This window comes from Eriocheir sinensis, chromosome 16, assembly GCF_024679095.1.
Source record: "Eriocheir sinensis breed Jianghai 21 chromosome 16, ASM2467909v1, whole genome shotgun sequence".
Classification (NCBI taxonomy): domain Eukaryota; kingdom Metazoa; phylum Arthropoda; class Malacostraca; order Decapoda; family Varunidae; genus Eriocheir; species Eriocheir sinensis.
Window position 1 is genome coordinate 12,995,674 of NC_066524.1, and position 26,325 is coordinate 13,021,998.

A 26,325-nucleotide genomic window follows, 5' to 3' on the forward strand; every position below is an offset into this window, starting at 1 on the left:
AAGAGAAAGAAGAAAAGAGGAAGAAGGAGAAAAAGAAAAGTAGAGAAGAAAGGAGAAAGGAAAGAAGAAGAGAAAAGGAAAGTGGAAAAAAAAGAAAATGAAAGAAAAGAAAAGAAGGAAAAAAAAAGAAAAGGACATCACATCAAAACAATACAGATAATAATAATAATAAAAAGAAGAAGAAGAAGAGTAAGACAACGAAGAAGGAAGAAGAAGAAGGAGGAGGAGGAGGAATAGGAGGAATGGCACTGCTTTTCCAGGAGGAGGAGGAGGAGGAGGAGGAGAAGACGCAGCATGAGGGAGGAAGATATCATTGCCAAGTTATGTGAAGCGTTCCCGGGTTTATTTGAAGCTTCGGGTTGTGGATCAGGTGGTGGAGGTGGTGGTGGTGGTGATGGAGATAGTGGTGGTGATGGTGGTGGTGATAGTGGTGGTGGTAAGGGTGAGATGGTGGTGGTGAATGTGTGTGTGTGTGTGTGTGTGTGTGTGTGTGTGTGTGTGTGTGTTACCACCAAAAAAAGTATCACTGGTTAAAATCGATATTAATTAACCGACTGTCAACCATTTTAATTAACAGCTACACCCACTTTCTCTCTCTCTCTCTCTCTCTCTCTCTCTCTCTCTCTCTCTCTCTCTCTCTCTCTCTCTCTCTCTCTCTCTCTCTCTCTCTCTCTCTCTCTCTCTCTCTCTCTCTCTCTCTCTCTCTCTCTCTCAGGTGTTGTGTGTTGAAAGGTATTGGGACAGAGAGGAGAGAGAAGAAGAAGAGAGAGAGAAAAGAAGAGAAGAGAAAGAGATCCACATATTTAAGATGAAGAGAGGGAAGAGGAAAGGGAGGAAGGTATGGAAGGAGAATGATGGAAAGGCGTAGAGAGAGAGAAGTGGAGGAAGGGAGATATGGTTGAGGGGTGATGAAGGAGGAGGAGGAGGAGGAGGAGGAGGAGAGTGGCAAATGGCGATAAGGAAGCAAGTTACTGAATAATGGAAGGGTGTGTTGGAGGAGGAGGAGGAAGAAGAAGAAAGAAGAAGAAGAGGAGTGTAGTAATAGAGAAAGAACTGTATGCAGAAAAACGAAAACAAGAATTAAAATAATGAAAACTGTGAAGAAAAACAAAACAAAAACAATATACCATAAACAGGAAAAAAAAATAAAAACGAGAAATATTTACCTGTGTGGTTTTTTTTTCACGTTGATGATACAGAAGCCTTGTTAAACCATCACCAGGCTCATAACACTACCCATGGAAACACACACAACACAACCACCTCTACGAAAGCCCTAATATATGTGGATGTGTGAGCCCTGAAGTCTTTGAGAATATTGGTTTGAGTTCCATCTGCTTGAATGAGAGTCTGATTGAAGTTGAGAAGTTGAGGATGTGGAAGACTGGTGGATAAGATGTGGATAGGTGTGGTGTAGAACATAAGCACATAAGAACATAAGGAGTGGATGAAGGGGGAATATAGGAGGAGGAGGAGGAGGTGGAAGAGAAGGGTAATGTGTGTAGTGGAGATGTGATGTGGAGAAGTTGAGGATGTGAAAGACTGGTGGATAAGGTGTGGATAGGTGAGGTGTAGAACATAAGCACATAAGAACATAAGGAGTGGATGAAGGGGGAATATAGGAGGAGGAGGAGGTGGAAGAGTGTGTTGTGGATGAGTGATTGTGGAAGGGTTGTATGGTATTGATGGTGGAAGGGGAAGTGTGGAAGACGGAGGAAGGGGAGATACGAAGAGAAAGAGGAGGTAGAAATGGAAGAGGAAAAGGGAAGATTGAGAAGGATGGTAAAAAGAGAAGGAAGAAGAAAGGGTTAGCGAGTGAGGGGAAAAGGAAAGGAGGAGGAGGAGGAGGAGGAGGAGGAGGAGGAGGAGGAGGAGGAGGAGGAGGAGGCTGAAGTAATAGGATGTTGGGTGAGATATATCCAAGAAAGCTGGCGGTCTCTCTCTCTCTCTCTCTCTCTCTCTCTCTCTCTCTCTCTCTCTCTCTCTCTCTCTCTCTCTCTCTCTCTCTCTCTCTCTCTCTCTCTCTCTCTCTCTCAGGTAGAATAATAAAACCAGGAATATAACTTATCAGCCATTTAGTTATTCCCGCTGAGGAGGAGGAGGAGGAGGAGGAGGAGGAGGAGGAGGAGGAGGAGGAGGAGGAGGAGAAAAGAAGAACCACATAGAGAAGGAAAAGAGAAAGGAGAAGGTGAAGAAAAAATTAGGACAGAGAAAAAGGAGGAAGAGGAGAAGAACAGGAGGAAGAAAAAAAGAACAGGAGGAAGATGAAGAGGAGGAGGAAAGAAAAAACACATGTAAAAGGAGAAGAGAAAGTAGAAAGTGAAGAAAAAACGAAGAAAAGAGAGAAGAAGGATGAAGAGAGGAACAAGAAGAACAATAGCAACAAGAAAAAGAACAAGAAGAAGAAGAAAGAGGAAGAGGAAATAATAAAAGAGGAAGAAAAAGAGGAAAAAGAGGAAGAGTACAAGCAAAAAGAAACACAAGAACAAGCAGAAAGAGGAAATAATAAAGAGGAAGAAAAAGAGGTAAAAGGCAAGAGTAGGTCCGTTATGCAATTCCCCTTTCCTCTTTTTTTTCCTCGTCTCGGTCTGAAGAAAACGAAGTTATTGATCCTTTTTCCTGATTCTGTCCCCGTCCCTCATCTCTTATCGCCTCCTGTTTCAATTCCCTGCCCTCCCTCCCCCCCTTTCCCTCTCTCTCCCTTTCTCTCCCTCTCCCTCTTTCCTTCTCCCCCCACTTTCAATTTTTGGCCGTCCTTCCCTCCCTTCTCTTCCCCCCCCCTCCTGTTTCAATTCCCTGCCCTCCCTTCCCCCCCTTTCCCTCTCTCTCCCTTTCTCTCCCTCTCCCTATTTCATTCTCCCCACACTTTCAATTTTTGGCCGTCCTTCCCTTCCTTCTTTTCCCCCCCCTCCTGTTTCAATTCCCTGCCCTCCCTTCCCCCCCTTTCCCTCTCTCTCCCTTTCTCTCCCTCTCCCTCTTTCCTTTCTCCCCCCACCTTCAATTTCTGGCTGTCCTTCCCTCCCTTCTTTCTCCCTTTCTCTCCCTTTCCATCTTTTCCTTCCTCTTTCTCCTCTCCCTCCATCTCCTTTTTCTCTCTCTATATACAGTTTCTGAGTTTCCATTCCTTCCTCTTTTCTCTCCCTTTCTCTCTCAGGCTGTCCCTCTCCTTTCTCTCTTTCTCTTCCCCTTCCCTCCATTCTCCCTTTCCCTCTCCCTTTTTACCACTAATTTCTGATTGTCCCTCATTCCCTCCTTTCTCCCTTTCTCTCCCTTTCCCTCCTTTCTTCCCTTTTCTATTTCCTTATCCTCAATTTCTGCCTCTTCTTTTAAATTTGGTTGAGCTTTGAAACATAATAGAAGCGAGAGAGAGAGAGAGAGAGAGAGATTAAACATTATCCCTTCCTTCTCTTCCCTCCCTTCCCTTCACCCTCTTCCTCATTCCCTCCTTAACTCCTACTTTCTCTTCCTCGCTCCTTCCTCCTCCTCCTCCTCCTCCTCCCTCATCACACCTCCTGCCGGGAAGAAGTAGTAGTAGGGAGGAGAGGGAAGGAGGAGGAGGAGGGGGAGGAGGGGGAGGGGGGGGTCACCTTAGCCTTTTACAATCAATAGGGAGTAATTTTCAAAAGCGTCGGGCGAGCTCTGATACCTTTGATGTTACCTGTCCGCCCCCCCCCCCTCCCCCCTCTCCCCCCATGGTGTATCTTTTAACCCTTCCTCCCCTGGGTCATAGAGGTGGTTTTAGGGGGAGGGGGAGGGGGAGGGGGAGGGGGGTAGTTCATCAGGTAAGCCGTTATTTAGTTACATTGAATCGTTCGTTGGTGTGAAAGACATTCCTGAGATGTGACTTTTTTTTTCTTCTTTTTTCTTTTTTCTTTTTTTTCTTTCTCTCGCCCGGCTTTCTTAACATCTGTCTCACACATATTTACGTTTACTTTTCCTACTTTCATTTTACCGTTTCTTCTTTTTCTTTTCTTTTTCTCCTTTCTTTCTCTCTTCCTTCTTAACATCCATCTCACACATATACATAAACTTTTCCTACTTTTTTTCCGTTTCTTATTTTCTTTTTCTCTTTTTTCTCTTTTCTCTTTCTCTTCCTTCTTAACATCCATCTCACACATTTACATATACTTTTCCTACTTTCTTTCCTCCTTCTCCTCCTCCTCCTCTTTCTATTCCTCTTCCTCTTCCTCCTCTTTACTTATAAGCATTTCAAATCTTCGCTCTATTGTACTACTCACCCTCCTCCTCCTTTTCCTCTTCCTCGTCTTCCTCTTCTTCCTCTTTATCCTTCTCTTTATTTTCTCACAAACATTTCAAAACTTTCATTCACTTGTATTATTTTCCTCCTCGTTCACTTTCCTCTCTTCTTCAACTCCTAGTTTCCCTTCTTCCTTCCTCTCCTCTTCCTCCTCCCTCTTCTCTTTTTCTTCTTTATCCCCCTTCTCTTCTAACTCCTCCAACTCTCTCCTCTTCCTCATCTTTCCTCCATTCTTTACCTTCTTCATCCTTCTCCTTCTCCAACTCTTTATCTTCTTCCTTTTCCTTCCCCTCCTTCCCTATCTTCTTCCTTTTCCTTCCCCTCCTTCCCATTTTCCTCCTTCTCTCAATCCTCCTCTACACCTTTTTCTTCTCCAACTTTCTCTTCTCCTCTCCTTGTTTCTCTCATCTTTCCTTTTCTCCTCCAACTCCTTCTCTAACTCCTTCTCCTTAACCTTCTCCCTCTACTACTATTTCCCATCCTCTCCTCCTCCTCCTCCTCCTCCTCCTCCTCCCCGTGACGAAGGGCCGGGGTAGTGATGGGCGGAGGAGCGGAACACAGTCGACAGATAATTTTGTTTGTACAGCCGCGCGGAGGAGCTGGTCATACCGCGGCTTATGGAGTGCGACGTGCGGGCCTCCTCTTGCTCCTCTTACTTTTGATTCGCTCCTCTTGCCTCTTGATTGGTTCCTCTTGCCTCATGATTGGTTCCTCTTGCCTCTTGATTTGTTCCTCTTGCCTCTTGATTTGTTCCTCTTCCCTCTTGATTTGTTCCTCTTGCCTCTTGATTTGTTCCTCTTGCCTCTTGATTTTTCCTCTTTACCTTGATATTTTTCTAACGTGTTTACCTGTTTATCTTACTCCTCTAGATTCTTCCTACTTTTTCCTCTTGTTTTCCTTTACTCCTCTTGACTTGTTCCTCTTGTTGTTTTTTCTTTTGATTTTATTTCCTTATTTTCCGTGTTAATTTCCTCATCTTATACCTACCTCACTTCTCTTTGTTTCATCTTTATTTCCTCCTTTTATTTCTTCCTCTTCAATCGTCTTTCTCATTTTTATCACTCTTCTTTATCCTTTTTCTTACTCGATGTTTCCTCCTTTTATTCACCTTTTCTAATTCGTTATCTATTACGTGTTTTTTTTTCGGTCTGTCCTGTGTCTGCTCCCTTCTTCCTTGTCTTCTATTCCTCTCTTCCCTTTTTCTTCTTCTTCCTCCTCTTTTCTTAATACCTCTTCTTCTGTCATTATTCTCCTTTATCTTTTTTTCATTTTGTCATTCTCTTTCTCTATCGTCATCTTTCTCATTTTCATCTAATTCTTCATCTCCTCCTCCTCCTCCTCCTCCAACACTATAGAAAGAAAGCGACAAGTGGTAATAGTCTTCTACACTTGACATCATCACCATCACCACCACCACCATCACCACCACCATCAACATCATCACCATCATCACCAATCCCCCTTTTCTTCTCTCGCTTGAAATGGAGAGAATGGGACCACCTTAATCCTTACACGCGTTACGCAAGATTTTTTTTTTATCATAGTTTGCCCTCTTCCTCTTCTTCTTCTTCCTCTTCTTCATCTTCCTATTCTCTAATCTTTCTTATCTTTTCATCTCGTATCTTTCTTCTAGTTTGTTATCTGTTATTTATGTGTCTGTTCCCTTTTTCCTTTTCTTCTTTTTCTCTCTTCCCTTTTCTTCTTCTTCCTCTTCTCTTCTTATTCTCTCTTCTTCTCTCATTATTCTCCTTTGTTATCTTTTGTTTTCATTTTGTCATTCTCTGTCTCTCCTTCCTTCTCTTTCTCTTCTTTCCTCTTCCTCTTCTTCCTCTTCTCTTCTTTTCTCTTCCTTTTTTCTTCTGCTTCCTCTTCTCTTCTTATTACCTCTTCTTCTCTCATTATTCTCCTTTGTTATCTTTTTTTTTTCATTTTGTCGTTTTCTGTCTTCTTCTCTTTCTCTTCTTTCATCTTCCTCTTCTTCCTCTTCTCTTATCTTCTCATCTCTTCTCATTCTTCTAGTTTATGTTGTGATTTATATTTCTTTTCAGTCTGTTCCGTCTCTTATCTCCCTTCTCTCTCTCTCTCTCTCTCTCTCTCTCTCTCTCTCTCTCTCTCATATTATCTAACCACACAACTCTTCCCTCTCCCTCTTCCCTCCTTTCGCTCTCTAACCGTACCCAACAGCAAGAGAAGGAGGAGGAGGAGGAAGAAAAGGAGAATAAAGAAAAGGAAGAATGAAAAGACCGCCATTTACCGAACGCAACACCAAGACGAAAAAGAAAAAGGAGAGAAAGCAAAATAGGAAAAAAGAGAGAGAGAGAGAGAGAGAGAGAGAGAGAGAGAGAGAGAGAGAGAGAGAAGCACCATTTCGGATATAATTAAAACATGTGTGAATGGAAGGAAGAGGAGGAGGAGAAGAAGAAAAGGGGAAAGGGAGGAAAGGTAAAAGGGGAAAATTGAGAAGAAGAGGAGGAAGAGGAAAAGGGGAGAAGGAGGAAAGGGAAAAGGGGAAAGTTAAGGAAGAGGAGAAGGTGAGGGGAAGAAGAGGGAGAAGGAGGAAAGGTGAGAGGGGAGGAAAAGGAAGAGGAGAAGGAAGGGGAAGAGGGGAGGAGGGGAAGCCTTGTGTATATGGATTAATAAAACATGCAACTCAATTTACCAGATCCGCTAATCCCCACAGCCTCCCCACGCTTAATGAGACGCCCCATCTGGAGGGATTACCGAGGGGGGGGGAGGGGGGGAAGGGGGGATTTCTTTCCTAGGGGGGGGAGGGAGAGGGAAGGGAGAGGGAGAGAAGTTGGGGTTAGTCTTGGGTTCGTGTAAGATACCTCGTTTAGTCTCTCTCTCTCTCTCTCTCTCTCTCTCTCTCTCTCTCTCTCTCTCTCTCTCTCTCTCTCTCTCTCGCTCTCGCTCTTGCTCTCGCTCTCTCGCGTGGGGGTTGTGGTGTTTGTGTTGTGTTGTGTTGGGAGGAGGAGGAGGAAGAGGAAGAGGAGAAGGAGGAGGAGGAGGAGGAGGAGAGGAGGTGTGTGATGGAGATGGGAGGATGCTGGGATTCTGAGCTTAGTGTAATGGCGGTGGTGTGTGTGTGTGTGTGTGTGTGTGTGTGTGTGTGTGTGTGTGTGTGTGTGTGTGTACCTTTCACCTCTTACTTCACCTGTGTATGTCTCTCTCTCTCTCTCTCTCTCTCTCTCTCTCTCTCTCTCTCTCTCTCTCTCTCTCTCTCTCTCTCTCTCTCTCTCTCTCTCTCTCTCTCTCTCTCTCTCTCTCTCAACCATATCCTTGAGAGAGAGAGAGTCTTACAGGCCCATTACTCTCTCTCTCTCTCTCTCTCTCTCTCTCTCTCTCTCTCTCTCTCTCTCTCTCTCTCTCTCTCTCTCTCTCTCTCTCTCTCTCTCTCTCTCTCTCTCTCTCTCTCTCTCTCTCTCTCTCTCTCTCTCTCTCTCGCTCTCTCTCTCTCTCTCTCTCTCTCTCTTCTCTCCTCTCCTGCGGTTAACAAATTATTTCTTGTTCTTTGTTGAGCGTTTCTTTGTGTGTGTGTGTGTGTGTGTGTGTGTGTGTGTGTGTGTGTGTGTGTCGTTGTTGTTGTTGTTGTTGTTGCTGTTATTGTTATAGATTATACATTGGTAGACAGAGAGATAAAAATAGATAGATAGATAGATAGATAGACAAACAAACATACAGAGAGCGGAAGAGAAGAAAACACATACACACATACACACAGACAGGTAGAAACACACACAAACACATACACACAGACACAGACAGGTAGAAACACACACAAACACATACACACAGACACAGACAGGTAGAAACACACAAACATTCACATATACACACACAGACACACTTACACACACATACACACCCACGCACATACACAAACACATACACACCCACGCACATACACAAACACATACACACCCACGCACATATACAAACACATACACATACACAGACAGACAGACAGACAGACAGACAGAGACAGAGACATACACACCCACGCATATACACAAACACATACACACACACACAGACAGACAGACAGACAGAGACAGAGACACATACACACCCACGCATATACACAAACACACATACACACGCACACAGACAGACAGACACACCCACGCATATACACAAACACATATACACGCACACAGACAGACAGAGACAGAGACACATACACACCCACGCATATACACAAACACATACACACGCACACAGACAGACAGACAGACAGACAGAGACAGAGACACATACACACCCACGCATATACACAAACACACATACACACACACAGACAGACAGACAGACAGGTAGATGACCAGGTAAACATTCCCGCGTTACATTAATACTCAGCGCGCGTGATCGTTTCCATCAATGGCCGCGTTAGTGTTATATTTATCGCGGCCCAAAAGTGTTGGTTTGTGCGTGTGTCAATTAGGCGAGTGGGCGAGGGCTTACCAGGTGTTGTTGTTGTTGTTCTTTTTTACTATTATTATTATTATTACTATTATTATTATTGTTGTTGTTGTTGTTACTGTTATTATTGGTATTGTTATTATTATTGCTATTTTTACCTCTGTTTTATGTTGTTCCACTTCTATCACTTTCTCTTTATTACTTTTTCTCGTTTATTTCCGCTGGTTTTTTTTTATGTACACACACACACACACACACACACACACACACACACACACACACACACACAGAGAGAGAGAGAGAGAGAGAGAGAGAGAGAGAGAGAGAGAGAGAGAGAGAGAGAGAGAGAGAGAGAGAGAGAGAGAGTTAACTAGACCGCTGACAGGGGGCGCTGAGTGCTGACCTAGAATGCTGAATCCTGACAAGACAGAAAAAAAAAGAAAAAAAAAAAAAAGAGGTGATAGGAAGCACTTCAGAATAGTTCAGTATGTTGCTAAGTGCTTAACCCGGTAGCAGCGACGGGCCAAATTTGTTGCTTTACCGTGTACCAGCAACGGGCCAAATTTGTGGCTTTACCGTGTACCAGCAACGGGCCAAATTTGTGGCTTTACCGTGTACCAACCACCAGGCCAAATTTATTACTGTTTACCAGCAATTAATTTGTGGCTTTACCGTGTACCAGCAACGGGCCAAATTTGTGGCTTTACCGTGTACCAGCAACGGGCCAAATTTGTGCCATGATATAAACCCAAAAAAATAGATGATGTATAAACTGATCACAAATGCGTTGATATTTATTATGAAATGGTTTGCGTGAGTGATGATTTTTTCTCATTAATTCGCTTAGAGGGGCCTTTAAGAAACATGATCCCCGCAGCTACCGGGTTAATAGAGGGGATTTAAAGGGACGCTGGGTCTTAGGTGTTGCTGAGTGACAAGGCGAAGGAAAAGGGTTAACGACCAGGTATATAATTATGAAGTTATGTGAAGTTAAGAGAGGGTAAGAATAGTTTTTTTTTAATTACATTCCGCCTATTGCGGCTTTTATATATATGAAGTTATGGTTTTATATATATGAAGTTATTATATATATATATGAAGTTATGGGGAGTTAAGAGAGGGTGAGAATTGGTTTTATTTCTTACATTTCGCCTATCGCGGCTTTCTTGTGGTGCCTGTTGGTCTGCCCCAGCTTGTTATGGCGCAACAAGTGTTTATAGTGGCGCCATTTCGCTTGACTCATGGTCCCTCCCGGAATTCAAATTTGATCCTTTTTAGAGAGTTAATCTAGAATCCGGGTTGATCGGTGGTCTTGAGGATAGCTTGTAACGGCGGGCGGGACTCGAACCGTGTCATCTGGGGCGCACGCTGACCACTCATCCACCGTCTATTAACCCGGTAGCAGCGACGGGCCAAATTTGTGGCTTTACCGTGTAGCAGCGACGCGCCAAATTTTCGCCATGATATAAACCCCCGAAAATAGATGACGCATAAACTGATCACAAATGCTTTGATATATATTATGAAATGGTTTGCGTGAGTGATGATTTTTTCTCATTTTTTCTCGCTTAGAGGGGCCTTTAAGAAACATGATCCCCGCAGTTACCGGGTTAAGGGTGTGGCTTCAAGGGGTGAATTCAGGATGTATGCAATGGTTTGAAATAGGGTGTGACGTGAATACTGACAGGGTGAAAGATGTAAGAGTGAAAAGCCACATTGATAGACTGTTGTTAGGGTGCAGCAAGGTGTAAAGAGCTGCGGAAAGGGTGTAAGTGTGCAGGTTCAGGGTGTAGCAAGGGTGCAGTAGAAGCATTATCGGTTCTCCATTAAGGGCGGCCGTTAGGGGTGAGGGTGTGGCGTGCGTGGGTGGGAGGTTTATGGGCGCGGCAATGTGTTTTAAGGGGCGGGGGGGAAGTGTATTACAGGCGAAGGTGTGTATTAGTGAAGGGGGGCGGGGGGGGCAGGTGAGGGGAGCCAGGTGTAAGGTGGAATATATACAGGTGTCTAGTGGAGGGAAGGAAAGGTGGATGGGGTGGAGTTTAGCGAGGTAAGGTAACAGGTGGAATAAGGTGTTAAGGATTGTGGAGTGGGAAAGCAAGTGGATGTATGAGAGGAAGAGGTGGAAGAAAAGGTAAAGAAATGGAATAAATGTGGACGAAATGAAGGGAAGAAGTGGGAAAAGAGGACTAGAAAAAACGGAAAATGTGGAGGACGAAGGAAAGAAATTAGTGAAAGAGGAGGAAAAAATGAAGGTACAAATTAAGGAAGAATAAATAGGAGTGAAGTTGAAGTAAGAGGAGGATAAAGTAAAGAAAAAGGAAGAGGTTGATTTTGAAGAGGAATAAAAAGAAATCGATATATAGTTGGAAGTAAGAGGAACAAGAGGAAGAATAAGAAGCGGAGATAGAGTAAGAGGAAAAGGAAGAGGATAAAGTGAAAGAGGAAGAAGAGGATAAAGTGAAAGAGGAAGAAGAGGATAAAGTGAAAGAGGAAGAAGAGGATAAAGTGAAAGAGGAAGAAGAGGGTGAAAATAGAAATAAAGAGGAAGGGAAGAGGAATAAAAAATGGAAGTAGAGTTAAAGGAAAAGGAAAAAAGGAAAGTGAGAGAAGAAGGAAAAAGATGAGGGAAAAAAAATTAAGATGCAGTAAAAAAAAAAAAAAGGCAGGTGGTGAAAGAGGGGAAATAAAGAGTGGAAAAAAGAGTGAAAGGTGTGGCCAACAGGTAAAGAGGGAAGGTGAGGTGAGGTATGGTGAGGTGTGTTCAAAAGTGCATCATCATCATCCTATCGATTATTGGTGTGTGTGTGTGTGTGTGTGTGTGTGTGTGTGTGTGTGTGTGTGTGTGTGTGTGTGTGTTCACCTACCACTCTTTTTTCACCCTCTTTCCTCTTCCTCTTCCTTGATTTCCTTGCCTACCTCCTTCTCTCTTTATCTCCATCCATTTTCTCTCCTTACTAACTTCCTTTCTTCTCTCAAAGTCTCTTCCCTCCCTCTCTTCATCACCATCCTCTTCTCTTCCTTTTATTTCCATGCCTTTTCTCTTCTAACTTTCTTCTTACATGTTTATTTTATCTTAACCGCCATCCTCTTTACCCTCGTCTTCCTAACCTTTCTTTCTTTCTTTTATCTCCATTCCTTTTATTTCCCTACTAACTACTCTTCTTTCATAGTCTTCTCTCTTCCTCCAGCCTCCCTAACACTTCTCTCCTTGTCTCCTCGCTATCTCAATCTCTTCTCTCTCCTTACACTCTTATCTCATAGTCTTCCACCTGCCATCTTCGCCCCAGCCTTCCTAACCTTTCTTTCTCTTATCTTTTATCTTTTTTCAGTCGTCTCTCCTCCTCCTTTCCCCACCAGCCTGCCTAACCTGCTCCCTCTCTCCGCAGGCCTGCAACGAGTTCACCACCCACGTGATGAATCTGCTCCGGGAACAGTCACGCACGCGGCCCATCACGCCCAAGGAGATCGAGCGCATGGTTCAGATCATCCACAAGAAGTTCTCCTCGATACAGATGCAGCTGAAACAGTCCACCTGCGAAGCCGTCATGATCCTGCGCTCCCGCTTCCTCGACGCCAGGTAGGTGGTGCTAGGAAGCCTCATTACCTGCGTGGGTTTACATGTTGTTATTATTTTTTTGTATTGTTTTTTTTTTATATTATTGTTTTTTTGTCATTTTGTTTTTCATGTTTGTCTATCAGTTTTTTTTTTACCTGTTTCTCTGTTTTATCTCTCTCTCTCTCTCTCTCTCTCTCTCTCTCTCTCTCTCTCTCTCTCTCTCTCTCTCTCTCTCTCTCTCTCTCTCTCTCTCTCTCTCTCTCTCTCTCTCTCTCTCTCTCTCTCTCTCTCTCTCTCTCTCTCTCTCTCTCAATTTGTTTACTTGTGTCTGTCTCTTCACCCATCAGTTTTACTCAATGTATATTTTCTATCTCACTTATTTTTCGTAATCTTTCTGTCTACCTGTCTCTACCTGTCTCTCTGTCTATCTGTGTACATTTCTCTGTCTGTCTCACGTTTTTTTTTTCTACCAGTCCGTCTATACTTTTTCTTGTCTTATTTCTCTTTTCCTATCGTTTTGTTATCTTCCTGTCTGTTTCTGTCTTTCTGTATATTTCTGGGTCTCCTTCATTATTTTTTTTTTTACTCTTCTTCGGCCATCTTTCTTTTTTTCTTTCTTTTTCATTTTTTTATCTTCCAATGTGTATATTATTGTTGATCTTATTTTAGGATTGATTATTATGCTTGTCATGACTCATATATTATTCCTATGTTAATGTTTTATTCTTTTATTTATTTGTTCTCTCTCTCTCTCTCTCTCTCTCTCTCTCTCTCTCTCTCTCTCTCTCTCTCTCTCTCTCTCTCTCTCTCTCTCTCTCTCTCTCTCTCTCTCTCTCTCTCTCATATCTGTTTTGCCTCCCTCATATTTTCTCTCCCCTTCCGATATCATCACTCCTACATTTCTTCCTCCTCCTCCTCCTCCTCCTCCTCTCAGTCCTTTACCTCTTATCAATATCTTGTTTTTTTATGTATATTTCTTTCAGATTTTTTATATAATATTTTTCAGATGATATTTTTTCCCTCTGGTGTATATATTTATTTATTTTTTACAGATATTTCCAAAACTGTATATAAATGTTTAAATCGGCTTTTAGTTTTACGGTTTAAGATTTTATTAAGAACGCGAGTCTTCTAAAATCATACGGTCGACAGCAGCGCCTCTTATGGTCGAAATAGAAATCAATCATGCCGTCAATAAGTTCTGTTTGTCAAGTGTCTCTCTGTGCAGGTGTGATTTGAGGTGTTTCTTTGGCTTTCAATATCCGTCTGTGTTTGTTTGTTTATTTCTATCTGTCTCTCTGTTTCACTTTTTTTTATTTGTCTTCTACCTGTCTAGTCTATCAATCCGTCTCCCTGTTTTATTTTTGTTTTTATTTTCTTTATCAATCTTTCTATTTTAACACATGAGAGGTACTAAGTGTCTGTCCTTTCTCTTGCGGTAGTTTCATATCTGTTTGTTTTGCATCGTAGAAAGACAGACAGACAGCTCAAGAGTAAATTATATAGAGGGGGGATAAAAAAAAAAGACCCACAAATCACTTCTCACACACAGAGGATTAAAAAGTTGTGAAAGTAAAAAAGAAAAAAAAAAGAAAAAAGTAGAAAAATGGGAAGGGAGTAGAAAACTAAAAAGGAAAGTAGAAAAATGAGATAGAAGAAAGAAAATGGGAAGGAAAAGAAAAAATAGAATAAAGGTTGAAAAAGTGAAAATGAAATATAAAAATGAGAAAGAGGAAGTAGAAATATGTTGATGATCTAAGATGGTCAGAAATTGCATTAGATGACTTACACAACTCTTACGTTGTAAAAATTAGGATATATAAGATTAGACAGACAACCATGAATAAGATTAGGATGTATAATTATTCTTAGGATGTACAGATAAGATTAAATAGATAAGTAAAGATAATTATAGATAAGATAAGGATGTATAAATAAGATAATAATTTGCTCGCTTATTAAAGAAAGTACATATTGGCTCTTGCTGTTCTTGGTGTGATTTTAGAAGGCTCGTCTGTACACATGATACACATACACTTGACATACGTGTATTATACATCTAAATACGCTCCTATACATTTGTTATACACGTGACATTGATGATACCATACAGTGTGTCTTCCTCTTTGAATATGTAAGAAAGAAAAGAAGGGTTATTTGTTTTTTTTTTATATCTATGTTTATTATTATTATTATTATTATTATTATTATTATTATGATTATTATTATTATTATTACTATTAATGGAGTTAAAGGTTTGGTCAATAGTTGTAACTTTACGTATTTTCATGTTTTTTTCCTTCTCTACTTCTTTATTTATGTATTTTCTTTATTTTTATTTATTTATTTATTTATTTATTTTTTGCTTATTCTCGTCTTTCATTCCTATTACATCACTCATCCATTTTGGCGTGTTGCTCATGCTGCCATTATTCACACACACGCACACACGCACACGCACACGCACACACACACGCACACACACACGCACACATTCCGCTGCAGTATATCTCGCATTTGGTTCATTCAGAATTCTTTTTTATTTACGCCGACACGGAGGTTCGCCGCTCTTTTATGTTTTATTCTCGTTTTTTTCTGTCGCTTTGTGCATATATTTGTTTGTTTTATTTACTTTTTATTTTTACATTCGTCTCGTTTTTCTGCTATTCTCATTTTTCAGCTTCTATCTATTTTTTTCTATTTTTCTCTGATTTTTTGCTATTGTCTCATTTTCTTTCCTTTTCATTTTTCTACTTCCCTTTCTCTTTTTTTTTTTCCCTTCTCATTTTTCCTTTCCTTTTCATTTTTCTACTTTCCTTTCTCATTTTTTTTCATTTTTCTACTTTCCTTTCTCATTTTTTATTTCCCTTCTCATTTTCCTACTTTCCTTTCTCTTTTTTCTTCCCTATTCATTTTCCTACTTCCCTTTCTTTTATTCTTTCCTATTCATTTTCCTACTTTCTCTTTTTTTCGTCTTCCCTTTTCATTTTACTGTTTCCTCCTTTCACATATTTTTGCTTCTCATTCTTTCTCTTTCTCTCATTTATCTTTTCCTATTTCTCTTCTTGTTTTGTTCTACTTCTCCTTTTCTGTTCTCCCCTTCTCATTTTTCCTTTTTTTCTTCTCATTTTCCTTTTTTCTACTTCGTTGTCACTTTTCCTACTTATTTCTCTTCTTCTCTAATTTCCTTCTCATTTTTCTACTCGTATTCCTTTTTTTTTTTTTCTTTTTTTTTTTTCCCCACACGTATTTTTCAACTTCACATATTCCCTTCTTTCCATTACTCGTCTACTGTAAACACACACACACACACACACACACACACATTTCTCTACTCTCCCTTTTTCTTTTCCATTTGAAGGTTTTATTTCCCTTTCCTCACTCACTCGAATATTCATCCCTGCTATCTAGTTATTCATGTATTTCTATTTTTTTTTTATGTATTTATTTTTTGGAGGGTGAAGGGGGGAGGAGGGGAGAGTTCGCGCCCACCTGTAACATCCCCTCATTCCACATCCTTTATATTCACTGCACCTGTCTGTTACTACTTCATCCCCGTCCACACACCTGTTAATTTCCTCCCCCTACCCCCCTTTGACCCCCTCCCTCTCCTCCCTCCTCCCCCTCCTCTTCTTTCTCCTCTTTCACCTGTTTCCCTTTCATCACTAATACCTTTTGTTGTTGTATTTGCATCATCCCATTCACTTCTGTCATCACTTTATCTTTTATCCATTATTTTATTTGTTATTTATTTGTTTATGTTATTATTTTAGCATTGTTTTATTTTATTGGATTTGTCACTACCGCCACTTTCAATTTTTACTTCTACTACTACTACTACTACTACTACTACTACTACTTACTACTACTACTACTACTACTACTGCTACACCCATGCTTCGTCATCACCTGCGACTCGTTATCATCATCAGTGTATACGTTTTCCAATAATAATAATAATAATAATAATAATAATAATAATAATAATAATAATAATACCCTTTTTCTATGGGGAATATTCTTTTTTGTTATTGTTACTTGCACAGACCTTCCCATTTAGTTATTTTTGAGAGAGAGAGAGAGAGAGAGAGAGAGCAGTTCAGTATAGGTGTAATAAACAAACCAATGTGGACACAAGATTAGAGGAGGAGGAGGAGGAGGAGGAGGAGGATATATAGGAGGAGCAACAGGATGGAGGAGGGGGAGGGGGGGAAGGTCAGTAACATGGGAGGTCATAGTAGTAATAATAGTAGTAGGAGGAGGAGAAGAAGCAGAGGAGGAGGAGGAGGATGGTAAATAGCACAAGGTAGGGGAGGAGGAAGAAAATATGGTAGTGATGGAAGTAGAAGGAATAGGAGAAGGAAGGGAAGGGAAGAAGAAGGTAGGAGTAGAAGAAACAATAGAAGGAATGGGAAAAGGAAGGTAAGGGACGAGGAATTAGTAGTGGTGGTGATGATGGTAGAAGGAATAGAAGGAAGGTGATAGATAAGGGAGAAGATAAAGGGAGAGGAGGGAAGAGAGAAGAAGGTAAGGGACGAGGTAAGACAAGGTAAGGGAGGAGAAATTGAAGGTAGTATTGGTGGTGATAATGGTAGAAGGAATAGAAGGAAGATGATAGGTAAGGGAGAAGGGAGAAGAGTGGTAGAAGGCAAAGGGAGAGGAAAGACAAGGTAAGGGAGGAGAAATTGAAGGTAGTATTGGTGGTGATGATGGTGGAAGGAGTAGAAGGAAGGTGATAGGTAAAGGGAGAGGAGGGAAGAGAGAAGGAAGGTCAGGGAGGAGGAGGGGATGCAAGGTGGTGGTGGTGGAGGGAGCCCAGGGAGGTAGCGGGAGTCACTCAGTTTTACGGGCCATTCTCCCCCCGCTAAGAGTAAGCTGAGGGCCACTTCCCGGCCGCCGACACCCCCTGACCGCCGCCCCGATGCTCAGTGCCTCTTAACCCCCTCCCCCGGCCCTCGTAAACAACTCTCTCTCTCTCTCTCTCTCTCTCTCTCTCTCTCTCTCTCTCTCTCTCTCTCTCTCATCTTGGTTTTTTTATTACTTTTTTTCGTTTTTCTTCATATCTCATTGTTTAATCTTGTTTCTCTCTCTCTCTCTCTCTCTCTCTCTCTCTCTCTCTCTCTCTCTCTCTCTCTCTCTCTCTCTCTCTCATCTTCGTATTTTTTATTACTTTTCTTCGTTTTCCTTCATGTCATTGTTTAATCTTGTTTTTCTCCTTGATTTCGCTTTTTCTCTTGATCTCTTTATCTATCTATCTCTGTTTCTAATCTCTATTTATTCTTTTTTTCCTTTTTATCCTTATTTTTTCCTTTTTACCTCTTATTTTCCATTCATCACTCTTTGTTTTCTTTATATTTCTCTTTCCCTATTGCCACTTACTTACTCTTTATTTCGCCTATCTTATTTCTCTTTCCCTATTGCCACTTACCTTCTCTTTATTTCGCCTATCTTATTCCTTTTTTCCATTCCTATTTTATCTGTTATATTCTTCTATTCTCTCTCTTATTTTGTTCCTCCTTCAACACGTTACAACACAAAAAAAAAAACACTCGTCACCCCTAAAATCAAGACATAAAACCTTCCCTTTCTTCCTTTACCTTCGAGAGAGAGGGAGAGGGAGAGGGAAAGGGAGAGGAAGGGGGAGGGGAAGGTTAGGTTACTATGCTCCTTTTTATTACCGTTTTACTACCGCCTTATCGTCGTTCCTTACGGGCAGGAAGACTTTGAGGGCGTGTCGAGGGGGTGTTGGCGCTCATCTAAGTCTAGTTCGGCAGTAGGTCACGAGAGGGCGAAGGGGGAGGACGTGTCGAGGCCCTTCAAATTAGTTCTTCAGTCCCTCCTCTTCTTCGTTCTCCCCCTCCTCCTCCTCCTGTTCTTACGTGAGAGAGAGAGAGAGAGAGAGAGAGAGAGAGAGAGAGAGAGAGAGAGAATCAGAAAGTAGAATCGTAAGAAATAGAAGAAAGCAAGAGATAAGATAGATTAAGATGACTAAAAATAATAAGAAAATAAAGAAAAAAAACATTAGAAAAGAGATCAATATAAACAAATACGAACATAGGGAGATAAAGATAGATAGCGATAGATAGATAAAGATAGATAGAGATAAAGGAAGAGATGGATTGAAATACAGATGTTAAGGGGAAGAAAAGGAGGAGGAAGAGAAGAACAGAGAGAGAGAGAGAGAGAGAGAAGGGGGGGGGGATAAGGGCTGTATTGTACCTTTCTTTACGAGTGTCCGGCAGCTTTACGAGCCATAAGCCATCCGTGCAACCTTTTCCGCCACCTTATAAAAGCCACTAAGAGATACCCCCTCCCCCTCAACCCCCCCCTCACCCTCACCCCCTAATCCTCCTTCAACCTTCCCTTACCCCCTCCCCGGACCCCCCCTGACTTGCACCCCTTCCCCCCCTTACCTCTTACTGACTCGTCCCCTACCTTCCTTCCCTCACCCCTCCCTGACACTGAACCCCTGCCTCCATACAGCCTTTTTTACCCTGTTCCACTCTATTCCACTCCTATCTCTTCCACATCCCTGTTTTATCTCTATCTATTTGTTTTTATTTATCTATCTGTCTATGTCTTTCCCCCATTATTCTTGCCTCACCCTGTTCATCCTTACACCCTATCACATTTCACCCTGTTTACCTTTTTTTATCCTTAAGCTAGTTCTCTCACCCTGTTCCACTCTATCCCATCCTCTCCCTTAAGCCCGTGCCATTCCACCCTGTTTTTCTCCGTTCCACCCTTGTTCCACCCTGCTCCACCCTCCACAACCCAAGGTGAAGAGATAAAGGGAGGACATCCACCCAAGCACCCTCGCACTTCCCTCCCTTGAATGCGTCGTTACTGTTGTTTTCATGTGGGTTTTTAGAGAACGCGGGGCTCTTAGGGTCTCTTGCAGGGCGTTCTCTTCCCCTGGGGTTAATCTGGTAGCCGTCCGCTGGCTTATGGGGGTAATTGGACCTGGGGGAGAGAGGGGGAAGGAGGGGAGGGGAGGGGAGGGGAGAGGGCGGTTTGATTGAGGGGAAGGACGCGAGTGTCTTGTATTTTATCATCTGCTGGTTGTCAGTCTGGTGATGAGGGGTGATTTATGGCCCTCCCCCCTCCCCCTCCCCTCCTCTCCCTTCTCCCTCTTCTCCCTCTCCCTCTTTTCTCTGTGTCTCTTCTCGTCTTTCTTTCTTTCCCCAATTCTTCTTTTCCTTCCTGCTTTTTTTTTTACATTTTCATTTCTTCCTCGTATTTATTCTCCCTTTCTCCCCTCCCCTCCTCTCCCTTCTCCCTGTCTTTCTCCCTCTTCTCCCTCTTCCTCTTTTTCCTCTTATTTTCCTTCATTTCCCTCATATTTCTTCTCTATTTCTCTGTTTCTCATCTTCTTCATCCTTTTGTCTTTCTGCTTCTCTGATTCTCCCCCTTTTATCCCTAATCTCCCTTTCCTCCCTTATCGCTTCATTTCTTCCTCGTGTCCTAATTGTCCTCATCTCTCCCTTCCCTCTTTCTCTCCCTCCCTTTCTTTTTCATTTCGTCATCACAGTCTCCTCCTCCTCCCTCCTCCTCCTCCTCCTCCTCCCCTGGTGCTAATTTCATTCCTTATTGCCCTCCATTACTCATTTATCTCTATTCCTTTCTTTTCCTCCTTTTACTTCTTTTCTTTATTTATTTTTCTTCCTCTTCTTCCTTCCATCTTCAACTTTTTTTCTACCTGATCTGTATTTTCTTTTTCTTTTTTTTTATCTCCCTTTTCCTTGCTCCCATTCCTCCACACACCTGTAACTGCATTTTCCTCCCCTCTCTCTCTCCTCCTCTCTCCTCTCTCTCCCTCCCTCTCTCTCTCCCTCTCTCTCTCCCTCCCTCCCTCCTGTCAGTCGCGGTCCTTGAGTGAACAATTGAATAAAACGACGAATGGGTGATCAGCTGAGAGAGAGAGAGAGAGAGAGAGAGAGAGAGAGAGAGAGAGAGAGTTACCTTCAGAAGAAATCGTAAAGTTGGATATTATTTTTGTTTTCCTTTATTTATTATTTTTTTAACCTATTGATATTTTTTTCTTATTCATATTCAGGCTGGAAGAACACACACACACACACACACACACACACACACACACACACACACACACACACACACACACACAAGGTAAGGGTAAGTAAGGAGGTGTGTGTGTGTGTGTGTGTCAGTGTATTTGTTTGTTTGTCATAGTGTCTGTCGGAGCTCTCAGTGGACCTAACAAGACGCACCTGATGACTCACCTGTGTGACATCACCGTTAGGAAACTAAAGACAAATTGATTGATATGAAAACTAGAAAATAATTTTAGAAGCAGAATATTGCTTTCGAAGACTTTTTATTTTATTTTTCTTCAGTGTTTAATGACATGAACTCAAAATGTTTTAGAGATTAAAGCAGTCACTTTAAAACACTCACTTCCTTTAGAAGCTGAATAACAGTTCATAAGATCCTTACTATTGTGAGAATACAGTTTTAGAATAAAAAAAATAATAATTTCTAATTGTGAGAAGAAAAAAAGTAAATTTTAAAGTAACCATTTCTTAACCAGCTGAGTTACCTGGATCTTGCTTCTCATATCACCTGTGCAAGGTGCTCGCCGGCCTCTGAGAGCTCTGACCACCCACACGGGGCCAGCGCCGGGGTGGGGCGGGGCAGGAGAATGACCACCCCGCCCCGCCCCTCCCCTCGGCCCGTGGTGCCGCCGCTGCGGGCCACATAATGAGTGTTAACGCTTCCCCCTACAGCGTCTTGGGCACACCTCAGTCCACCAGGGCCAGCGGGAGTGTTAGGGAGGGAGTCCACCTAACACAGTAAGTCTAACAGGTGAGGCGCTGCCACGCCCTCCCGCCCACCTGCCCGCCGTGGTGGACTGAGCCCCCCCTGAGGTGCGGCCCCCCGGCACCATCCTTCTATACCGCTGTTATTTGCAGGAGACGTCGCCGAAATTTCAGCAAGCAGGCTTCTGAAATTCTGAATGAATATTTCTACTCCAACCTGTCAAACCCGTACCCCTCTGAGGAGGAGAAAGAGGCACTGGCTCGTCGGTGTGGCATTACAATCAACCAGGTACATCCTTCTGTCACCTCCACCACCACCATCACCACCGGAGCCAGTGTTGCCACCACCACTACCACCACCACTACCACCTCCACCACCACGCTCTATGCTATCCCCCCTCCCCCCTTCCCTCGCCCCAAACACACACACACCGCCACGCCACCACAAAGCCACCCACTCCCCCTCATTGCCATCACCCCGCCCCCCTCCGCCCACCACCACCACCACCCGACAACGAACTACCAACCCTCGTGTACTAGTGCCCCGCTGCCTGACTCACCGTGACGGGAGTTGTGTTTCAGTTGTTTTCTCCCTAATTCTCGACTACTACCCTTGACTGGTGTGTGACGGGGGGCGGGGGGGAGGGGGGCGGGGCGAGGCTGGTGACCTTGTTTCACTTTACACCAAGCTTAGAGCGCCTGGTGAGCCCTATGCCACCACCACCACCATCACCACCTCCTCCCCCTCGTGCCCCTCCCTCTCCCCCCTCACCAGCCCCGCGGCAGCCCCCGGCGTGCCCGGTGCCTGGTGCTGAGTGTGCAGGCGTGGCAGGGCGAGGCGTGGGTCTCCGGCACGCACGCACCGCCACCCGCGTCTGGAGGGCGTGGCGGAGACTACGTGTTGACCTTGGGGACTTTCCAGACAGCTGCTGGGTGTAGAGCTTCATAGCAGGCCCGTCTGTGGCCCGCCGCCCCGCGCACCGCCGCCCCCCGCCGCTGCCCCCCGGGGTGGCGGCGGGGGCGGCGCGGCGGGCGGCGGGCGACGGGAGTAATAACGCTTTGGTGGACGGTGTCGTTCCGCTTTTTGGTAGTTCGTTGTCACTTCCCTTTAGCTTTTTTTTATTTGGTCAAGGTGTTTTTTATGGCTGTTCTCTTTCAGGCGCAAAAGACGCAACTTTTCCAAACAAGCTACAGAGATTTTGAACGAGTACTTTTACTCGCACCTTAGTAACCCCTACCCTAGTGAAGAGGCCAAAGAGGAGTTGGCCCGGAAGTCCAATATAACAGTGGCTCAGGTAAAGAACGTAACGGTGTCGTTCACTTTCTTGCAGGAAACGAAGGCGAAACTTTAGTAAACAAGCCGTTGAGCTCCTGAATGATTACTTCTATACCCACTTGTCCAATCCCTATCCGAGCGAGGAAGCCAAGGAGGAACTGGCGAGATTGTGCGACATCACGGTGCAGCAGGTATGCAGCCCGGGCCCGCGGCACCCGTGGGCGGCACCGCGCCCCCCACTCCACTCCGCAGCGGCAGGAGGCAGCCCGCCAGCCCACGGGTGCCGGCGAGGCCCCTCCCCCTCCCAGCCGGCCGGGCGGCCCCCAGGCACGGCACTGTCCCCATCACGGTCACCAGGCACAGTCATGCTCCAGCCTTGAGTCTGTCACCTTGTTCCCAGCCACACAGAGTTAAACTTTTCTTTGTCTTGTGCTCAATGTTTGCCCACCTGACGATGCACGCGGCGAGTGTCGTGACTGTGGTGTGTCGGCGCGGGCCGGGGGCGCCGCGCCGGGACGGGAAGGCTGCCGCGCTGCCCTTGTCAGGTCCCTCGAGGGACAGTCACTACCACCTTGTTACACCTGCTGTGTCGTGATGCCACGCCGGGAGGAGGCGTGCCGCACACCACCTTCACTAATACACTAACCAGCGGCACGCCCGACCCGCGCCTGCCCCCGGAGCGCCGCGCCGCCCTCGCCTCCACCCGCCGCCCCGCCCCGCCCCAGGACCCCACGCCCCGCACACTCGAGGAGGGCCCCGGCCGCCCGCGCCCCGCGCTGCGCGGGCGTGGAGGCGCCGTGTGGGTGGGCAGCGCGGGCGGCGGCGTGCAGGGCGCGGCGGGCGGCGCCCCGGCGGGTGCTCCTGGCGCTCCTGTCGTCCACGTAGTGCACACTGTCAGTGTCTCTCTGTGCCGGCAGCGGCTCGCCTCAGCTCCTCGCAGGCCGCCGCGCCGCGCCGCTTCTCCACCACTACAGTGTCAGTCTGTGACCGCTTCTGCCACTTCGTTCTAATGAAGATCGAGATCGCTTGTCTAGAGCTGCTGTTCAGCCAACCTTTTCTGTACTGCGTGAGTCTCGACCCTTCTCGCCGCCCCTCAGACGGCACACTCACCCAGGTGTGGCTGCGGCCATCCACCCGGCGCGCCACACCGACCACTCGCCTCAAATATAATGAACAAAAAAGAGAATGTTGAACAACAACCACAACAACAACAAAATGCTGTAAAAATCTCTGTAGGTTGGATACCCAGCCAGTCTGTCTGTCCCTCAGTGCCTTGGCCGCTTGGCACCCCTCCCTGCGTGCCTGTCTTGTCCCGCTGCTGCCGCTGGCTGTCTGCTGCCATGCTTGTACTGCTGCTGCTGCTGCTTGTATGACCACTGACTGCCTGTACCACCCTCCCTGCCACCCGTCCTCTCCTCACCCCTCCAGCCCCTCCCTCCCTCCTTCAGCCCTGTGTAGCCCCTAGCCCTACGCATGCCCCCCGCACGTGGTCTGCCCCGGTGTTCATGACTAACCAATAACCTCACACCATTAACACATCCTTACTCTCAAGTGATGACGAGTGATATATGATACATTAGCTCTATACATGGCCACTGGTCCGGTAGTAATGATACATATATGATGACAATGATAATAACAATGAATAATAATAATGACAATAATAATAATGCAATTTTGCTATTATTTAAGAGCTGGGGAAACTAAGGTGACAGGAAGAGCATGACTGTAGCCTAAGAGTAAATTAATAATAAAAGATAAGCAATGAATGACATATACAACCGAGGAGGAGGAGGAGGAAGACGAAGCACCAGGAGGAGGAGGAGGAGGAGGAGGAGCATCACGGGCAGCTCCTCAGGCCCGCTTTACACCTTCGTCTGCCCCTCCCTCAGGTCTCCAACTGGTTCGGCAACAAGCGCATCAGATATAAGAAGAACATAGGCAAGGCTCAAGAGGAGGCCAACCTGTACGCCGCTAAGAAGGCCGCTGGTAAGCCCTCGTTCTGTTCCCATAATGACTGGTTTCTGCCTTTACCTTTTTTTCAACTTTTTTTTTACAGGTGATATGAGGTAAAGTATCATCACACTTACACACGCACCAACGGACGCACACACACACGCACATACACACTGTCTATCTCTCTATCTATCAGTTATTCTTTGCTTCTCTCTCCCTCAATCTTTCTTCACCCTTCTCTTTTATCTATCTCTCTTACCTTTCCTTTAGTACTCTTTCACTACTGCCAATCCCCCCACCCCCTTCTCTCTCTCTCTCTCTCTCTCTCTCTCTCTCTCTCTCTCTCTCTCTCTCTCTCTCTCTCTCTCTCTCTCTCTCACCTGAGGTACACCTGCTTCCCTGCCACCCTCACCTTCTTACCAGTGTACAGGTTGGACTCGTCCCGAGCCTTACCTATGATCATCTTATATCCTCAACAGAAAATTCCTTGAGCATCTATCAACCCTCAACCTTCTCTCTCACCACCAAGACGGATCCCGCAAGAGGAGTTCCACTGGTGATCTTCTTGCCTTCCTAACTGATTCCTCTCTTGGCCTTTTCAGTGATATTCTTGTTGTTGCCTCAGACATCTCGAAAGCTTTTGAGATAGTCTGGCAAAAATCTTTGCTTTTTTTTCATTCTGTTTCTCTCTCTGTTCTTTCATTTCTTTCCTCTTTGGCCGATCTTTGTCCGCTGCGGTAGACGGTCACTGTTCTTCCCCTAAATCTATCAACACTGGTGGCAGGGCTGTTCTTTATCCCACTCTCTTTCTGTTATTAATGATCTGATTTCCAAAACAAACTTATACTAATGACTCTACATTGCATTACTCAACACACACTAACATACCACACTCTCAACAGGAGCTACACAACTAAGCTAGATGTTACGGAACGCTTAACCTCAGACCTTGCTAAAATTTCTGAATGGGTGAGAAGGAACTTAGTGTCCGGCTATGCCTCAAAAACTAAATTTCTCCACCCGTCAGCTCGACGCAATCATACAAACACCTATCCCCCATTCTTCGATAACACTCAACTGACCCCTTCTTGTACAATAAACATTCTGGGTCTATCCTTAACTCAAAACCTTAATTGAAAACTTCATATCTCTTGCTAAATCAGCTTCCTTGGGGTTAAGCGTTCTGTATCGCCTCGGGCAATTCTTTTCGCCTTCTCAGATGCTAACCATATACAAGGGCCTTGTCCGCCTCTGTATGGAGTGTGCATCTCGTGTGTGTGTGTGTGTGTGTGTGTGTGTGAGAGAGAGAGAGAGAGAGAGAGAGAGAGAGAGAGAGAGAGAGAGAGAGAGAGAGAGAGAGAGAGATAAACGAGGGAATAATGCTGTGTGGAATGGGAGGGAGAAGACGAAAGAAGAGCGTTTAATTAAGAAGAAGGAGGAGGAGGAGGAAGTGGATGAGACGGAAGGAAGGAAGGAAGGAAGAGAGGAGGAAGAGGAGGAGGAGGAAGAGAATAAGACAGTGGCGGATTTGAACAACGAGGGCATAGATTTTAAAGATATGAACCGTAGCTCTGAGGTCGTGAAGAAATGAGATTGGAATGAAGATGACGATGACGATGAAGATGATGATGATGATGATGATGCGGAGGAGGAGGCGAAGGATAAGAAATACGAGTAGAGAGAGATAGAGAAAAGGAAGTAGTGGAGGAGGAAGAAGAAGAGGAGAGGATCAATGGCGAGGGTAGAAAGTAATATGAGAGGAGGAAGAGGAAGGAGGAAAGAGTAACAAGAACAGGAGGAAGAGGAGGAGGAGGAGGAGGGAAACAGAAGGAAGGTCAATAGGAGGAGATGAAAATAAGGGAAAAGGAAATAGGAGGAGGAAGAAAGAAGGAGTATAATGATGATGAGGAGGAGGAGGAGAAAGAAGAGGGAAGAGAAGGGGAAGCAGGAGACTAGAGGTAAAGAAAGAAGGGAAGGGAAAGTAAGAGGAAGAAGCCATAGGAGAAGGAGGAGAGAAAGCAGTAGGAGTCATGAGAAGGAAGAAGAAAGGAAGGAGAAGCAGAAGGTCGAAGAGAAGGAA

At 44.5% G+C, this 26,325-nt stretch overlaps 1 protein-coding gene across 8 annotated transcripts in view; it reads left to right on the forward strand.

Annotated features, from left to right (window-relative positions):
• The window catches only part of LOC126999311 (homeobox protein extradenticle-like), a 59,230-nt gene that overhangs the window by 18,069 nt on the left and 14,836 nt on the right, over positions 1–26,325 (forward strand). For 6 of the 8 annotated variants that reach the window (XM_050861754.1, XM_050861751.1, XM_050861753.1 and 3 more), the window contains exons 2-4: positions 12,064–12,254; positions 21,167–21,302; positions 24,182–24,278. In XM_050861754.1, coding sequence (XP_050717711.1) covers positions 12,064–12,254; positions 21,167–21,302; positions 24,182–24,278 — 424 coding nt within the window. Of the gene's footprint in view, positions 1–12,063; positions 12,255–21,166; positions 21,303–22,172; positions 22,309–22,344; positions 22,481–24,181; positions 24,279–26,325 lie in introns of all 8 variants that reach the window. The other 2 variants (XM_050861755.1, XM_050861756.1) reach the window with 2 other exon arrangements.